This window comes from Eucyclogobius newberryi, unplaced genomic scaffold, assembly GCF_026437365.1.
Source record: "Eucyclogobius newberryi isolate DKJ021-1_F unplaced genomic scaffold, fEucNew1.0.hap1 SCAF_2, whole genome shotgun sequence".
NCBI lineage: Eukaryota > Metazoa > Chordata > Actinopteri > Gobiiformes > Gobiidae > Eucyclogobius > Eucyclogobius newberryi.
Window position 1 is genome coordinate 47,501,041 of NW_027315834.1, and position 18,678 is coordinate 47,519,718.

Sequence of the window (18,678 nt, forward strand, 5' to 3'; positions counted from 1 at the left end):
GTAAGTCGGCGATCACGTTGGACAGGGACAGAAGGTAAGCGCTCTGTTATCTCTGTATTAGAATTGTACTGACAGGGATTAAACATTTGATTCATTTTAACTGTTTTGATTCTTGCCTTTTCTTTCATAAACGAGCGCCAACAAAACCCTTTGGTCAGACGTCATCATAAACGTCATAATCCATCCCTCTGTCGAAGAGGACTCATGGAGCGGGCGTGAAGCTAAATAAACTCCAGGATGTGTTTTTGATGATGGTCAAAAGCTCCAAAAAAGTACGTTCAGCGTAACGTGTGTGCGGTGTGAATCCACGGCTCCGCCCCTTTAACCCCCGAGCGTGCGGCCGAGTCCTGACCTGGTTTTGAGCGGGATGGAGAAGGGCAGGCTCTGGAGCACGGCTCGTATGAAGAGAGGCTCACTGCTCTGCATCATCAGGTGTAAACTCACAGACTGGGCCCCCGCGCTCTCCCCAAATATGGTCACCTGAGGAAGAGGACACCGCACGTGAGGAGACAGGAAGTCTGGGGAGGTCACAGGAAGTCTGCGGAGGTCACAGGAAGTCTGCGGAGGTCACAGGAAGTCTGCGGAGGTCACAGGAAGTCTGCGGAGGTCACAAGAAGTCTGCTGAGGTCACAGGAAGTCTGCGGAGGTCACTGCTCTCGGAAAGACAATACTGGACGTATAATACTAGAATATATGACAAATAATACTTTTGGCTCGTTGTATTATCTTAAAAAGTATAAAAAACAAACTACACTGTTCAAAAAGAAACTGAATATTGACTAAAGACAATAAGAGACGTTAGATAAAACAGAAACGGTTTCTTTTCCGCAGTCGTCTCGGCAGAATCTGTTTAAAACGCTGACGTCGCCGTAGTCGTTTTAAACACGGAACGCAAAAAATTGTGACGGTAAATTCAGGAAATAATTTGAAGTCCAGAGGAAACTGTGGATCTCGTATGTGGCTCGTCGCTCTCGTCGCTTTAAAAGGTGGTGCTAAACAGACAAATCTACATTTGTAAACCAGGTCTAAACCAGGTCTAAACCAGGTCTAAACAGATCTAAACCAGGTCTAAAAAAGGTCTAAACTAGGTCTAAAACAGGTCTAAAACAGGTCTAAACCAGGTCTAAACCAGGACTAAACCAGGTCTAAACCAGGTCTAAACAGATCTAAACCAGGTCTAAAAAAGGTCTAAACCAGGTCTAAACCAGATCTAAACCAGGACTAAACCAGGTCTAAACCAGGTCTAAACAGATCTAAACCAGGTCTAAACCAGATCTAAACCAGGTCTAAACCAGTTCTAAACTAGGTCTAAAACAGGTCTAAACCAGGTCTAAACCAGGTCTAAACCAGGTCTAAACCAGGTCTCAAACAGGTCTCAAACAGATCTAAACCAGGTCTAAACCAGGTCTAAACCAGGTCTAAACCAGGTCTAAACCAGGTCTCAAACAGATCTAAGCCAGGTCTAAAAAAGGTCTAAACCAGGTCTAAACCAGATCTAAACCAGGTCTAAACCAGTTCTAAACTAGGTCTAAAACAGGTCTAAAACAGGTCTAAACCAGGTCTAAACCAGGTCTAAACCAGGTCTAAACCAGGTCTCAAACAGCTCTAAACCAGGTCTAAACCAGATCTAAACCAGGTCTAAACCAGGTCTAAACCAGGTCTAAACCAGGTCTAAACCAGATCTAAACCAGGTCTAAACCAGGTCTAAACTAGGTCTAAACCAGGTCTAAACCAGATCTAAACCAGGTCTAAACCAGGTCTAAACTAGGTCTAAACCAGGTCTAAAACAGGTCTAAAACAGGTCTAAAACAGGTCTAAAACAGGTCCAAAACAGATCTAAACTAGGTCTAAATCAGGTCTAAACCAGGTCTAAAACAGGTCTAAACCAGATCTAAACTAGGTCTAAACCAGGTCAAAAACAGGTCTAAACCAGGTCTAAACCAGGTGTAAAACAGGTCTAAACCAGGTCTACACTAGGTCTAAACCAGGTCTAAAACAGGTCTAAACCAGGTCTAAACTAGGTCTAAACAGCTCTAAAACAGGTCTAAAACAGGTCTAAACCAGGTCTAAACCAGGTCTAAACCAGGTCTAAAACAGGTCTAAACCAGGTCTAAACCAGGTCTAAAACAGGTCTAAAACAGGTCTAAACCAGGTCTAAACCAGGTCTAAAACAGGTCTAAACCAGGTCTAAAACATTAGTAGAAAAGAGCTTAATCAGGTCTAGAACAGGGCTGACACATTGGTACCTTCCCAGGATCTCCTCCGAACACTGCGATGTTGCGTTGGACCCAGAGCAGAGCGGCCTGTTGGTCCAGGAGCCCATAATTCCCCACAGCAGAGGAGAGAGGGTCCTTCCCCGACACCAGGAAACCAAACGCGCCTGCAGCAACAAGGAAACGTAAACACAAACTCCACTATGATCTTCAGACCGGGATAAGTCCAGTCCTGGTTTAGTCCACCATGACCTCCAATGAACCTCACACCAGGTCACATGATCAGAGGCTCATCAGTAGGTCACATGATCAGAGGCCCATCGACAGGTCACATGATCAGAGGCTCATCAGCAGGTCACATGATCAGAGGCCCATCGGCAGGTCACATGATCAGAGACCCATCAGCAGGTCACATGATCAAAGGCCCATCGGCAGGTCACATGATCAAAGGCCCATCGGCAGGTCACATGATCGGAGGCCCATCAGCAGGTCACATGATCAAAGGCCCATCGGCAGGTCACATGATCGGAGGCCCATCGGCAGGTGTTGTGGAAAAAATATAATCTGGCCCTTTACTTTTTAACTTTCAATTCTATTTCTAATCAGATTTAGTTCTAACAGCCTGACAACCCCTTTTGGCCTGGAAATTTACATGTCCGGACTCCCTGGAGTGGCTAGGAAGTCCCACGTTATGTTTCACACATCCCGATCGGTGTGACCATGTGACATGTCATCCCGATCGGGGTGACCATGAGACATGTCATCCCGATCGGGGTGACCATGTGACATGTCATCCCGATCGGGGTGACCATGTGACATGTCATCCCGATCGGGGTGACCATGTGACATGTCATCCCGATCGGGGTGACCATGTGACATGTCATCCCGATCGGGGTGACCATGTGACATGTCATCCCGATCGGGGTGACCATGAGACATGTCATCCCGATCGGGGTGACCATGTGACATGTCATCCCGATCGGGGTGACCATGTGACATGTCATCCCGATCGGGGTGACCATGAGACATGTCATCCCGATCGGGGTGACCATGTGACATGTCATCCCGATCGGGGTGACCATGTGACATGTCATCCCGATCGGGGTGACCATGTGACATATCATCCTGATCGGGGTGACCATGTGACAGAGATTGTATTTTTAGTTTCTTGTTGAATTTAATCACAGCAGATTTTTGTCTGTAATAAACTTGTCGATGAGCTCTAACTTCGGGACAGGACTGTGTAGTTAAACTGGGCGTGACCCTGGGCGTGACCCACCCAGTCGATAGTCCAGGCTGACCACCACAGAGCGGGTGAAGTTACTGAGGAAGCGGCCGTCGTACAGCGGCTTGGAGGCGGAGCCGGCGATGAAGTCTCCGCCGTGGATCCAGACCAGGACCGGGAGGCGGGTCCAGAGCGGCACGCTCAGGTTCACGTCCAGAGGCACGAAAATGTTCAGGTACAAGCAGTCCTCACTCACCTGAAACAACCAGGGAGAGGGGCACGTGTTACAGGTCAGGTCTGTGGAGAGGTGAGGGTGATTTTACAGGTATTTATGGAGATGGATGTAAAAGGCAAGATAAATAAGTTTAATTGCTTATTAAGTTTTTTAAATCAAACAACAACGTTGCAATGTCCCATAAATCTAAGAATGCAAGAGGGATTAAATGAAATAATAAAACATATCTAGGTTCATATGGGACAACAGAGAGCAAACTCAGCAAAAACATTAAAATGTAGAACAAATAATGAATACAAATATGATGTAAATGAGAGAAAACAGGGCTGTGGGTCCATAAGGATATATAAAGAAATAAGGACGTTTCATAAATGTAACCTAGCAACCACGTTGTACACAAAACTGCTCTATTGTCACAGAAATTATAATTAGACAAATAATAATAATAAAAAACAGTTTGACTGGTGTAAAACTATCATTTAAATTTACAACAAGTATTATTCCTCCAAATACAGTGAAAAAGAGTCAATCATAACCGTGTCATATGTTGGACTCACGTGTTTGGGACACTCCTCGGTGATGGGCCCCGCACACGCCTGCACGCACGCCGCCCGGGGGAAGGTGGCGTCGTACACGCCCGCCCAGGGGCTGACGGGCCTGGGGGGCTTCCAGCGATAAGCCCCCGTGGGAGGCCCGGCGTACGGGACCCCATAAAACACATGCGCTTTGTCCAGGGTCAGCCCGCGAATCTGCCCGTCTTTGGTCGACACCACCGGCCCGGAAACGCCGTCCAGCTCCGGCTCCGGCGTTCGCCCGCTCTCCAGGACGCCGGTGGTCACCTCCCGGTCGATCGCCTCCCGGTCGATCGCCTCCCGGTCAATCGCCTCCCGGTCAATCGCCTCCTGGTCAATCGCCTCCCGGTCGATCGCCTCCCGGTCGATCGCCTCCCGGTCGATCACCTCCCGGTCGATCATCTCCCGGTCGATCGCCACGGGTTTGCCTCGCTCCAAAAAACCTGGGAAAATGCTCTTGAAGAACTCCACGGGGTCGAGGACGTCGCCGTCGTCCGTCCACGTGAACCCCGGAGCCGGCGCCGACGCCAACAGCAGCAGCAAGACGTGGAAACGCGGCATTTCGGAGCGTTTCAACGTCCTCTTAAAACATGGCTGAAAGTTGAAGAGCGCCAGTGAAGCGGCCGGCGGAGGAGAGTGTGCCCTTGTGACTCGAGTTTGCAGTGTCCTGCGTGAGCGAGGAGGGACGCTAATGGAGGACGCGTCGGCCTTGATTTGGACTAATTCGATCCCAGAGAAAATGTCACGGACGCTCTCAGAAGAAGCTGCTTGTTAAAGGCCTAAAGTGGAAGAGGACAGAAGAGAAGGTCATTGGCCTTGTGGTTCCAGTCACCGCTGGCGCACAATGTCCTGTTCAGCTCTTTGAATAACTTTATGTAAAAACTGTGTGCTACAAATACATTTACAAAGCACTGTTTGTTTGTGACTCTTCCATTTGTTCAATTAAATGTTTTTTATTGCTAATACACTTCACACACACTTATTGAATCTATAAAATACCAGCAGCAAATTACTATTATTAGATAGAGATGTGACTTTAAACTATGTAAGAAAAATGTCTAAAAACCTAAATGAGTAAAAACAAAAGAAAGAAAAAGAAGCAGGCTTTGAATTAGAGCTATAAAATGGCCTAAAATGGCCACGTTTTTGTTTTAATACGACTTTAAAATGGATAAAACAGAAACATTTTAGACCTGAACCGACAGGGACGACCTCATGAAGCCCAAAAGTGAAACCCAAAGTGCAAAAACTTAAACACAACGCAAAACTAAAGGATATGGACTGTAGCTAAAAGTCCAGGACCGGCACAAAAAACAATGCAAAGGAGCTAAAACGAGTCACAGACACGGTAAACAAAACCGCAGTGGACTCCTAAAATATAGAAGGAAAAACAAGTGTTAAAATCAATATAAACAAACTATAAATATTAAAAAATCCACAAAAATGATGTCCCACCTTAAAAACACAATCAAAACTGAAACCAAAACTGCACCTTTAACTTCAGCTGTGAAAGATGTGGGAGGAACAAGTTACATCGTCCGCCTTTAAACCAAAATATATAAATGACTTCATGTCACCGGTGTGTTCAACAATCGATTAATATATAACACATAAAACATCAGATTACGAGGGATGACTGACCTCTTCCCCACACGGGATTATCAAAAGGGAAGAGGAAGTCACGAGCCTCAAATGTATAGCAGTGCGCCAAAGGGAACACACGAAGAAGAAGTAGGGACTGGAGGACCAAGACGTCACAGTAAATCAAATACCAGCCACATTAAAACAATATTAAACACAATATTGAACATAATATTAAACACTATATGGCATTAAACATATCCAGTTTTGTATGTATTTCATTCCGTTTGTGTCTCCACAGATCTGACCCGTAACTCCGGCCTGGTGGTGCTGTCTGCTCGACTCTGTGGAGCGACATACGTTTAATGCCACACTCCGGAACATTCCGAGCAGAGCGAAAAACCTCTCTACGGAGATGAGTAGGGAAAAGGTGACATGTTGCACCTTTAAACTTGAGATATATCAATGGGTTTCAGAATGAGAAAAAATTAAGACTGTTGTCATAGCAATTAATTTTTTTAATTTGTTTTTATTTACTTTAAATTTTATTATTTTAATTTATTTTTTAACAGTAAGACATTACATTTTATTTTATTTTTTAAAATTGTGTTTATTTTATTTTGTTTATTTATTGTATTTAAATTTGTATTTTTAATTTCTTTAATTTCTTTTATTCATTCTTAACAGTAAAAGTACAGGCTACATTTTATTAATTTAATTTAATTATATTTATTTATGTTATTTATTTTTTAACAGTAAGAGCACAGGCTACATGCATTTCCTTCACAACCGCCCGCAAAACTAATTAATATTCACATTTTAGATCGTTATAATGATTTATTTACGCTCGTATGTATAAAAACTCCACTTTACCTGAGTGCTTGAATGTCCCGCGGTCCGTGAAGGCAGCGCGCGCACCTGTCCTCATTAGAGCCACGTGACCGCAGCGTCGACCACGTGTTTCGCCGGTAATATCAATAAGAACACTGACGCGCGTGAGAGAATCCCCGTTAAACACGTGAGAATCCCCGTGAAACACTGAACAAAGCCGCGGGAGCTCGCGCCGACATGCCGTTCAGGAGAACCGCCCCGTTCCTGTGCAGCTTCCTGTTGCTGCTGCCACTGCGCATCTCTTTGGGTGAGCGGCACGTGCGTTAGCATGTGTGTTAGCATTAGCATGAAAAACGCTTTGAATCTTCTCTCTTGCAGGACGATGCAGTGATATTTCCTTCTCTCTTTGTTGGTTTAACGCGAATCATGGTTTGGAAAGGTTTGTTTGTCGAAATTAATCTTAAAAAATGTAATAAAATAAAATGAAACCGCATTAAAACTAGTTGTGGTCCGATACTACAGCTTTAGTCGCAATTCTCTGGGCCCAACGTCTCATTTTTAATTGGAAATAAATGTAACTGGAAGGCCACAACATGTTTTTGTTTTTAGAAATCAGAAAAATGTAATTGTTAATATTAACTCATTTGTAGTTTAAGCATTTTACTTTGACGATGTACATTTTGAAGGTCTTTATTTTGTGAAAGAAACTGAATCATGTCTGAGGAAATAATGCAAAAACATGTTAAAATCCCTTAATGTTGTCAAAATAAAACATTTGGCACTTGTAGACGGCGCTGAAAGTAACTCATTTGCAGTTTAAGCCTTTTACTTTGACAATACATTTTTTAAGATCTTCTGTCATCGTTCCGCAGTCAGAGTTATAACATCTGGCTGAATGGGACGGCGCTGGGGTCGCTAAGGAAACCGGGCAAAGCGACCTCGCTGACCGTGTATCCGGGGGTGGAGAACCAACTGGCCCTTCAGTGCGGTCACTCAATCTTCGCCTGGACCTTCACGCTCCACCAACGTCCGTGAAACGCCCGCGGGCCGCACGTTTTATCGAGTCTGAGGAGCGATAACGCCATAAGACTGGTGTTTTTGTCTTTGTTACAGGCACAAAATACTCTAAAATCAAGGGCAAAGTGAAACCCACAGTTTACGCAACGAACACGACAGAGGTGAGGCTTAGTTTAGTCTTATTTTGAAGGGACAGGACGTTAAGGTGGTGAAATGTAGACGTTCCACACCAGATTACGGCAAGTTCCTGTTCGATTGTGTGATCAAACGCCACATTTGTCATTATTCAGACACGCAATAAAGTGAAAACTACTTTATGATCCTGACACAATAAAACTATTCATTACCGTATTTTCCGGACTATGTCGCACCAGCAAAAAATGCACAATAGAGAAGAAAAAAACAGCACTGGAGTATAAGTTTAAATATAAGTATAAATCGCACCCCGGCCAAAACTATGCCAAAAGGTGCGACTTATTGTCCAGAAAATACGGTAAATGTGTAATTTAACGCGTCATCAAACCTTGTAACGAGGCTAATATCTTTTGGCCGAAATGCTCAATATTAATGTTAAAAGCTTCTGTCAGAACTTAAAGATTGTTCCTGCAGTAATTTATTGAAAATTAAGTCGAAGTGTTTTGAGAGTTAATAATCCTTATAAACGGATGTATGGAATAATCCTCGTTGTTCCTTGCGTTATAAAAGTCACTGAGCCTTAAACAGATGATTTCCCCTTCAGAGTTTCCTGCAGGCGCTGGATCCGGCGGAAGTGTTCGCCTGTGAAAACCGCACGTTGTTCTTCCACCAGGAAACTGACTTCTTCCTGGCCATTGGTGAGAACTCTTTTATATTATGACATTTTTCTAATATTTTAATATATTTCTAATAAACTGTATTTCACACCATGATAAACCGTCTCGCCCACACCAGTATTTACCGTATTCTCCGGAGTATAAGTCGCACCAGCCAAAAAAAAAAGCATAATGGAGAAGAAGAAAAACTTGAGTCTCGCTGGCGTACGAGTCTCGCTGGCGTACGAGTCTCGCTGGCGTACGAGTCTCGCTGGCGTACGAGTCTCGCTGGCGTACGAGTCTCGCTGGCGTACGAGTCTCGCTGGCGTACGAGTCTCGCTGGCGTACGAGTCTCGCTGGCGTACGAGTCTCGCCTCACTGGCGGGGGAAATTATTTTGATGAAGTCCAAGAACAGGCATTTCATCTTGAAATGCAGTTTAAAATAACAGATTAGAGAACATGGTGAATAGGTGTACGTATGCTAACGCTAACACCTTCAGCTACATGACGTATGCTAACGCTAACACCTTCAGCTACATAAGATAAGATAAGATATTCCTTTATTGTCCCACATGGGGAAATTTCATTGGTGCAACGCAGGTAGATACAGAAGAACAGATCACTTATAGGAAGTCTGAAAAACACTTTCAGTAGAAGATCTCCTATAAATAAATAAAAACTCCCATAGACAAATAAATAAATAAATAAATACCATTGCATGTGATCCCGACAGTAATTGCACATGAATATGTGTCACGACAGCACATAGATTGCACATGAATTTCACAGTAATTGCACATGAATTGCACATGAATTCCAACAGCAACATGACGTATGCTAACGCTAACTCCTTCAGCTACATGACGTATGCTAACGCTAACTCCTTCAGCTACATGACGTATGCTAACGCTAACTCCTTCAGCTACATGACGTATGCTAACGCTAACACCTTCAGCTACATGACGTATGCTAACGCTAACACCTTCAGCTACATGACTTATGCTAACGCTAACACCTTCAGCTACACGACGTATGCTAACGCTAACACCTTCAGCTACACGACGTATGCTAACGCTAACACCTTCAGCTACACGACGTATGCTAACGCTAACACCTTCAGCTACACGACGTATGCTAACACCTTCAGCTACACGACGTATGCTAACGCTAACACCTTCAGCTACATGACGTATGCTAACGCTAACACCTTCAGCTACATGACTTATGCTAACGCTAACACCTTCAGCTACACGACGTATGCTAACGCTAACACCTTCAGCTACACGACGTATGCTAACGCTAACACCTTCAGCTACACGACGTATGCTAACGCTAACACCTTCAGCTACACGACGTATGCTAACGCTAACACCTTCAGCTACACGACGTATGCTAACGCTAACACCTTCAGCTACACGACGTATGCTAACGCTAACACCTTCAGCTACACGACGTATGCTAACGCTAACACCTTCAGCTACACGACGTATGCTAACACCTTCAGCTACATGATGTATGCTAACGCTAACTCCAGCTACATGAGGCACAGACAGAACTGTGGTAAGTGTCTGGTATGTTAACGTAACATATGAACAGTTATTCAGATAACTATAGCATAAAGAACATGCTAACAAGTTTAGCAAAGCATCAGTTTTACCCCAAATCACTAAATCCATTGAATTCTTCTTCCTCTGTGTCACTTCTAAACAACTCCAGAGGAAGTGCTGATTCTTCTTCTGCGTCGCTTAGAGCCTAGAGCGCCCTCTTGTGGTCGTCAGTGAGAAAATAAGGAATAATATAAGTCTCACCCCGGCCATAACTACAAAAAAAAGTGCAACTTATAGTCCCGAAAATACGGTAAATTGAGACCGTTGTGTTTGCCCCGGTGCAGGGTACAGCACTCGTCTGCCCTTGAGGCTGGAGTCCAGGAGTAGCTCCATGCTGCTGCTGTCCTGGGACGCCCTGACCCCCTCCGCCCCGGGCCAGGCTCACTCCGTGGGGCTGTTCGGCCTGGAGCTGGCCTCCTTCTCGCTCCGGCACCTGGAGACCACCGGGGCCCCTCGCCACAGGTTCACGGCGCTGGAGTCCTGCTCTGTGTACGTGGTCTGCGTGGAGATCTCCGGTGCCGGCTCGCTCACCTGCCTGGCGACCATCACAGGTAAAAAAAACGTCATCCTTGTAGCCCGCCCCGGAAGTGTTTATGCGAGTGGAACTGTCCCAGAGCGCCCCCTGTCCTCAGACCCTCCTACTGCAGGGGAAACCACTACAAACCCAGGGTAAAAGAGTTCCCTCAGGTCCACAAGGTCGTGAGATGGACGGTAATTGGATTATTTCTACAGGTTTTACTACTCTAAAAATGCCTAAGCCCTTTTTATCCGCTTGTACTTAATGCCACACTGTCCCAGGGAACTCTCCAAATGTTGTTTTTTTCCAAAGTTACAAGTGCGTTAAGTTTGTTGTCCTGAAAGGTTTGGCCCGGTCTCCTCACACTTGACCGTAACCTTCAGGAAACATTTACTAAACTCCCTGAATGTTTTAAAACGCACATTAAAGTTGGGGATTTAAAAGGAACAGTCTGGCTTGTGGTAAATTTGCATAAACATGTGCTTAAGGTATTTCTGACAAACAAAATTAAATGCAAGATTTAAGTTTCCTGAGAAGGGACTATCGTCTCAAAGAATACTTTTGTCTGACTCTACAATGCCTTGGCCTGTTCTTTACTCTGCACATTTTAAATGACAGACATCCTTTCAATAAAACTAATTACGGCAGAACAAATGAGTCTTTCAAATGGGGTTATTTGTCTAATTAAGTACAACTGTTCATTTTTCATAGGTCAGTTATGTCGGTCCTGTCCTTGATTGTCGTTGCAATTTGAATCTTTTTTTTGTTGTAATAGTCTTAAGTTTTGAGGCCTAAATACATAGTTTTTAAATCAAGTGGTGTCATAGACTGTTTGCAGTGCTTTATTGATCTCGGTCCAATATTTCTGAGCAACTGAATAGTCCCAATAAAACGTAATTGTGAGTCTCCTGGCAACGATGTTTTCAGATGGAATTTTCTTGTGACTAGTTGAACGTAGTGGCTTTTCTTTGAGCTGCACATGTACTTTCCCACTCTTCATCTGGCAAAACAAAATGACCTTTTCCCTTTTATTTTTGATGGCACAAATGAGCTGTGATGGTTTATATTGGATGGATTAGCTCTTTCCAGGTTGTAACGTGTCAAAAAGATTAAGGACACCCACAACAGCGGGGAAGTCTGTCGCGATGGCCGTGCTTCGAAAAAACGGGAATGATCGTAAAAGGCAAATGCAGAAGGGTTAGAAACACACCTCCTTAAACCCGTGTCCTCCCCCAGACCCGGACCCGCCCCGCGACCTACAGGTGGCGTCGGCGAACAGCAGCAGTCTGTCCGTGTCCTGGGACTGTCCGCCGAACAGGAGGTACTCCGGGTTCCTCCTCACCGTGTACCACCACCGCCCGCAGCCGTCCCCCGGGCCCGTGGGGAAGAAGGTGTGGGTGCAGGACCCCCCGCAGTGGGGCGTGTCAGAGCTGCCGCCCTGCACGCGCCTCAGCTTCGCGGTGCAGACGGTGTGCGTGAGCGGAGCCGAGACGAGATTCAGTCCACAGACGTCGCACGAGGGCAACGCCGGTGAGGAAGTATTCATGTATAAATAAGGCCTCATGTGTATTAAAGAAAACTAAGCAGAACTGTTCAGTTAAACCCTGTCCTGTGCAGAACTGTTCAGTTAAACCCTGTCCTGTGTAGAACTGTTCAGTTGAACCCTGTCCTGTGCAGAACTGTTCAGTTAAACCCTGTCCTGTGCAGAACTGCTCAGTTAAACCCTGTCCTGTGTAGAACTGTTCAGTTAAACCCTGTCCTGTGCAGAACTGTTCAGTTAAACCCTGTCCTGTGCGGAACTGTTCAGTTAAACCCTGTCCTGTGCAGAACTGTTCAGTTAAACCCTGTCCTGAGCGCTGGTCACTTAACGGTCTCGTCTCGTCTCGTAGATCATTCGAACATCTTGAACCTGGCCCAGTCCTCGTCTGGTCCGGACTGGTACTCGCTGACCTGGGCCGTGGGCAGCGCCTCGTCAGTGTCCCGGTTCAAGCTGTACCACGACGGCGAGGAGCGGGCGAGCACGCTGAACACCAGCGTCACCGTGAGCGGTCTGCGGCCCTGCCAGAGGCACTCGGCCACCGTGGAGGCGCTGTGCGGAGACGGGACGGTCATGGACGCTCAGACCGTCCAGGTCCACACAGGTACGGGTGCGGTCCGGGTCCACAAAGGTGCGGTCAGTGAGTCGGCGGCTGTCGCCCCGGGTCTTTCATGTAAACGAGACTGTAGTGTGACTGCCTGACTATAAAGTTGGCTGTATTTTCCGCTCTATAATGCTATAGTTTTATGTACACTGATTAAACTCCCCTTTGACCTCTCGTAAACTCCCCTTTGACCTCTCATAAACCTGTGTCGTCTCCAGGGCCTCGTGGCGTCTCCGAGCTCCGTTTTCTGCCCGCTGCGTCCGAAGCCGCCTGGATCCCGGGCTCGGACGGTCCGGACGTGTCCTTTGCGTTCGAGCTGTCCCGGGCCGACGGAGGTGAGCCGCTGTGGTCCGGCGCCGTGTCGGAGCCACGCCTGCCCCTGCTGGCGCTGCAGGGGGCGCACTTGTACCGCCTGTCCGTGTGGGAGCGCTGCGGCGGCCAGGGCTCGTCCCAGAGGAGCGTGCTGGACTTCAGACCGGAGAGCTCGTCGCTGCAGCCGAGGGGACGAGCGGCGACGCCCGGCGGCGGCAAACTCCGAGGTGAGGTTTCGTGCGGGGCCGTTTTCACCGCGGACTTGACTTTGGTTTGTTGTTCGATTGGCTTTGGCCCCCCGACGTCGAATCAGAGGCTCAAAATAACTCTTCCATAACCCCGCCCCTCGTTTGTTGCAGACGATCCGGACCACGTCATTGGTCTGATCGTAACGTGGACACTCCCAGAAGAGCTGCAGGACGCCGCATCGGAGTCCTGGGCTCAAATGGCCAAGATCCTCCAGCACCGGGTAAACCACGCCCAACTGCTCGTTAAGGAGAGTACTTCAAAGTACTATGTAGTTACACAGTATGGAATACCTGCATTAACATACATTTCACTGTATATTTTAGGTTGTGTTTAATGTATTTATTCACTGATTAGAGGAGAAATCTTACACTGACGAAGAGCAGCGGTTATTTTTCTCATAAACTTAAAACTCTTATAAGGAAAAAGGATACGAGTTTTAACAAATATAAGTTATTTTGTCCCAAAAAATATGAAGTTTGTTCTTTGAAAATGCTCAGTCTGTCACCTTCAGGCCGCCCCTGTCTCACCTCCAGAGCTTTAAGTATTTGTATTTGGAAAGATTCCTGCAGGTTTGAGTTAAAGCGCCCCCTCCAGGTCGGACGACTTGTTGAACTAAAATGCAGTAATGTTTTATACATTTAAAAATGTTGCTAAAAAATATCCTAGAAAAGCACATTTTTTAAGGTTTATAATTTCACTTCCTGTTTGAAATTGATAACCTCAAACCAGGAAATTACCCAGAAACCAATGGGAAAAAAACAAATGGCACTGTTTAGAGTCCAAAAAGGTGTTTTGTTTGAAATGCATAAACTTCGACTGTAATGAGAGTGCCATCACACCAGGGACATTCTAAATATTCGTTTTTACGTTTTCTCCACAAATACCTGCCCAACTCGTTTAAAATTAATTTATCTCATTAGCAACTGTGTCCCCTGTGCTCAAAGTCCTGTTCTCACCCATCCCCTATCCCCGCCCACATCCCGCTGTTCTGCAGTTTTGAACCGGAAGTCAATGGACCCGTTTCTATTCCTGAGCAGTTTCTGTCCAATATTGCGGTTTACGATGAACAGGATGTAAACCTATGACTTGTTCGTTGAATGCCTGAAGTGCCTGGACGAAGCGCGACGTCTCCTTTTTCTAAAAGCGTGCGTTGGCAGATGGACGAGCTGTTGGCGAGCATGACCCCCGAAGTCCAGACCGAGCTCCTCAGCGCCTACCCGGCCGACGACCTGGAGCTCACGGAGTTCCTGTTCTTCACCTCGAAGAAGAACAAATCCATGGGCGACGGCCAGGATCCGCCGCTCCGCCTCCAGGCCCTGCTGCCCCACCTCTGGTCTCTGATGAGGAACAACGTCAGCATCGAGGGCGGAGTCATCCACTGGCCAGGTACGGCCCTGGACGAGGCGTTGAAGGGGGCGGGAAGCTGGCGCTGGAGGAAGGGGGCGGGAAGCTGGCGCTGGAGGAAGGGGGCGGGAAGCTGGCGTTTGAGGAAGGGGGCGGGAAGGAAGGGGGCGGGAAGCTGGCGCTGGAGGAAGGGGGTGGGAAGCTGGCTTTACTAAAATGAGATTCAAGGTTTTGTAATAAAGTAAGATGAGCTATACCTTTTTTTTTTTTAAATTTGTGTTACACATGGGGAAATTCCAGTGTTGCGACACAAGTAGATACAGAAGTAAAAGAACAGATAACTTATAGAAAAAATCTTATAAACAAACAAAACTATGGACAGAACCTCGTATTCTTAAGGAATAGAGAAAAATAAAAAAAAAAGCTAACGAGACAAATACTAACAGTGGTGAACTTATTTACAGCAGTTATTTGCACATGAATATGACGGTAGTAAGTCATTTATACAAAAATGATTATATTGGTGGTTTTGAATCACAAACTGGCCCAGCTCAATCCCACATGGTGGATGATTCACTGGACAGAAGTGTGTTGTGCAGCTTCAGACCGAGGACAAAAAGGAATAAATGAAGAATAATAATTTAATAATAAATCTGACGAGCAGGGACTGACCAGAAACGGATTGTATTGTTTTGATTGGAATGTTCCACCGAGTACTGTTAACTCCTGTAATGTATAAATGCAAAGGTTTAATTACAGAAAAACTTGCTCTCCTTTGCGCAGATCTGACCTGTAACTGAGAAGAGTGTGATAGAAATGCAGACCAGCTGACCCTCCAGTTTGGTCCACTTTAAGTTCATAAACCATGATCAAAAGACTAAAACTGGACACGCATGACTGTAATATTACTTTTGAAATCTGTTTAAGTCATTAAAATAGTCTACAAAAGATAAATACAAGTCTTATAAAGGATCTAAGTTAAATATTCCCCAGAGGACCACAATCTGTTGACGGTGGTTCAGATCGTGAAGTTCTGTGGACAGATTTGTGTAACTTCTTGGTAAATGGTCGTTTTCAGAGCATGTACTTCTACTGCAGTATTAGAACAGCTGAATGGTGTTCCACTTCCACACGTGACTTTTATGACGCCATCAGAACGTTTGAGTCTCTTCAGATTTTGATCTCTGCGTCACGTCTTTGGTCCAGGTCCAGATCTGTGCCTGTCCGGTCCTTGTCCTCAGAACTCCGTCTGTCTGAACACTCTGGGCTCCTTCAGCTGTCTGTGCGCCGAGGGTCACTACGATGTCCAGGCCTTCACGCGGAGACCGGCCTCAGCTCTGCCCGTCTGCAGCGGTAAAGTCACCGTCACCGTGATGATGACGAGTGTTTAAGTCCTTAAATCTGGCCCCTCCTCCCTCAGATAAAGGGATGTTCAGCCGCTGCCTGGACAAGCAGCTGGTGGGTGGAGTCTCAAAGCTGTACCTCAGCTCTCGCCTGCAGGGGGCGCTCAAGGTCACGTTGAACCAGGGCCAGTGCCAAGTCAACGAGACCGCCCACTTTTACCACTTTAAAACCCCTCGAGATCAGGACCAGTGTGGGACCAGGAGACGGGTCAGTCACTGCTACTGTATCTACTGCTGTATTATTACTACGGCCTTATTTCAGGTTTCTCGTAAGTGTTTGTGTCTCGAATGTGGAAATTGGCTTTGTTTCCAAATCTTTCTGCTCTTGTGGAAAATGAAACATGATATTTTGCAGGTGAATGAGAGCCACATCGAGCTGCAGAACTCCCTCAGCGTGACTGTAGAAGGAGCAACAGCAGGAGGCGCTGGAGGAGGAGGTGACAGGCGTCCGGCCGTCAGAGTTCTGTGGAAATGTGTGTATCCTCGACATTACCTGCGCACGGCTCTGATCGGAGTGAACCTCGAGTGGTGAGGAGCAGAAACACACCAAACACTGAATGACCAGGCGCTAAGGCTGGGCTAGCCGGGAAGGGGCCCGGCGCTAAGGCTGGGCTAGCCGGGAAGGGGCCCGGCGCTAAGGCTGGGCTAGCCGGGAAGTGGCCCGGCGCTAAGGCTGGGCTAGCCGGGAAGGGGCCCGGCGCTAAGGCTGGGCTAGCCGGGAAGGGGCAGCGGCCTGGCGCCAACGCTGGGCTAGCCGGGAAGGGGCAGCGGCCCGGCGCCAACGCTGGGCTAGCCGGGAAGCGCTAGTGTGACATGTTTGGGCCTCAGGTGTGGTACTCTGACATGTTTGGTCCTCAGGCTGGCCTCGTTCTCCGTGGTGGCCTTCAACTCGTCCCTGCAGTTGGCTCTGAACATGAGTCTGTTCAGGGACCGTTCCTTCTCTTCCCGTTACCATGACGCCGTGATGCTGAGTCCAGACCAGACTCTATTCTTTGAGGTTTCTCTGCAGACGTCCAGCGCCTTCGTCCACGACATACGACTCCAGGTACGTCGTTCGTTCGGGTTTATTCCCACATATAAAGGTGCTAAACTGTTCCAGGGGCGGGGCCATCACCTGCTTGTTCACCTGTCGGGTTCACAAATGACAAGTAAATAACCTCCTTTTTAAACCCTGTTCTTACAGTGTTTGTTGTGTCTCAGGTGGAGTCGTGCTGGGCCACAGAGAGCCCCGCCCCTCAGGACCAGGTGCAGGGGACGTTTCTCCAGGACGGGTGAGTTTGAACATCTGAGCTGCTTTTGTCTTCTGCTCCAGACTCTTTCCCCCCTCGCTCTGTTCCCTCTCTTCTCTCTTCTCCCCACTCTTCTCTCGCTCTCGCTCTCACTCACACTTCTCTTCTCTTGCAGTTGTCCGGTGGACGACACCTTCTCCTGGCTCTCTCAGAACGGAGCGTCTCAGCGGAGCCTCTTCTCGGTGCAGATGTTCCAGTTGCCCCTGAGTTTGCCCCTGTACTTCCACTGCAGAGCCTCCGTCTGCGGCCCACAGGAGAACTGCACCACGGTGAGTTACCATGGCAACCGTCCTGCTGTGCCGCGCCTCTGTGGAGCATTTCCTCAATCACGTCATAAATATGGGGATTTTTTAACTCTATTCCAGGTTTGTTGTGATCACAAATAGACCTCATAATGACTACAAAACAAGCTGTTTTGACATTAATCAAACTCATTATTACTGAAATATGCACATCTCATTAGTGCAGATGTTGCTCGTGATAAAACTATTTTACTGAAGACAATATTAAGCTCATAAGCACTTGTTCAGACACAAACTCATCTTAACTAGTTAACGACACAAACGCTGCTCTTTGAAATGACAGAACCTGCTCTGATGTGGTGCTTGAACTCATTATGTAACAATCAAATAAGTCTTAGTTTTGTTTGATACTTAAAAATCTGCCAAAGCAACAAATTGATGACTGTACATGTAATATTTGACCTAAATTAGTGCATTAATTTGAAATCATAGCTTGATTTTAGGATTTCAGTCTCGCCGTAGGACGCTCGCTCGGCCTGTAGGACGCTCGCTCGGCCTGTAGGACGCTCGCTCGGCCTGTAGGACGCTCGCTCGGCCTGTAGGACGCTCGCTCGGCCTGTAGGACGCTCGCTCGGCCTGTTGGAGCAGGTCGTTCTGGTTCTTCACTCTTGTGGATGTAACGGTCCAAATGTTTGTTTCTTCAGAGCTGCAGCGGCGATCGGAGGGTCAAGAGGTCAGTGTCTCCTGCAGAAGCTCTGGACTCACGAGCTGCTGTGGTGTCAGTGGGACCTCTAGTGGTGACCAAGAGGAGAGCGTCCACAGACACATCCTCTCACTGTGAGTTAGTTTAGTGTGTTAAGTATTCTCTTTCACCTGGTTTAGGCCTAGTTACAGACTTGGTTTAGACTGGTTCTAAACTCTGTTCTGTCGTTGCAGGGGCCGAGCGCACGACTGTGATCGTCGTCGTGGCAGCGTCCATCGGCGTTTTGGCCGTCACGTTTCTCTTTGTTTCTGCAGTTAAAGCTGTAATGAATTACTATGAACGACTTCGACTCAAATAAAGCGCCTGCAACACTCCAAAGTGTATTTTCATTCATCTGTTAAACGA

General features: G+C 46.9%; 2 protein-coding genes across 2 annotated transcripts in view; one reads left to right on the forward strand and one right to left on the reverse strand.

The window, feature by feature from the left end:
* The window catches only part of LOC140367005 (crystal protein), a 12,331-nt gene extending 7,510 nt beyond the window's left edge, over positions 1-4,821 (reverse strand). Inside the window, exons 1-4 of the mRNA XM_072453291.1 lie at positions 4,231-4,821; positions 3,493-3,694; positions 2,247-2,380; positions 353-480 (exon numbers count right to left, since the gene is read on the reverse strand). Of these exons, the coding sequence (XP_072309392.1) occupies positions 353-480; positions 2,247-2,380; positions 3,493-3,694; positions 4,231-4,806 (1,040 nt within the window). The 5' untranslated portion in view covers positions 4,807-4,821. The remainder of the gene's footprint in view (positions 1-352; positions 481-2,246; positions 2,381-3,492; positions 3,695-4,230) is intronic.
* Positions 4,822-6,880: 2,059 nt separating this feature from the next.
* Positions 6,881-18,651, forward strand: LOC140367186 (uncharacterized). Its single transcript, XM_072453541.1, has 19 exons — positions 6,881-6,964; positions 7,036-7,096; positions 7,530-7,684; positions 7,771-7,835; positions 8,414-8,507; positions 10,358-10,624; positions 11,827-12,120; positions 12,480-12,731; positions 12,950-13,270; positions 13,403-13,512; positions 14,450-14,678; positions 15,843-15,989; positions 16,057-16,247; positions 16,395-16,567; positions 16,898-17,084; positions 17,240-17,310; positions 17,444-17,597; positions 18,275-18,407; positions 18,507-18,651. The coding sequence occupies exons 1-19, from the start codon at positions 6,895-6,897 to the stop codon at positions 18,629-18,631; spliced, it is 3,099 nt and encodes a 1,032-aa protein (XP_072309642.1). The 5' UTR covers positions 6,881-6,894; the 3' UTR covers positions 18,632-18,651.
* The last annotated feature ends 27 nt before the right edge of the window (positions 18,652-18,678 follow it).

What these genes read in the sequence shown, in the direction of transcription:
- LOC140367186 (XM_072453541.1), top strand. Translation starts at nt 6,895, where the DNA reads ATGCCGTTCAGGAGAACCGCCCCGTTCCTGTGCAGCTTCCTGTTGCTG. An exon ending in GACCTTCACGCTCCACCAAC is followed by an intron (nt 7,685 to 7,770) that starts GTCCGTGAAACG and finishes TCTTTGTTACAG; the next exon opens with GCACAAAATACTCTAAAATC. An exon ending in GTCGCACGAGGGCAACGCCG is followed by an intron (nt 12,121 to 12,479) that starts GTGAGGAAGTAT and finishes CTCGTCTCGTAG; the next exon opens with ATCATTCGAACATCTTGAAC.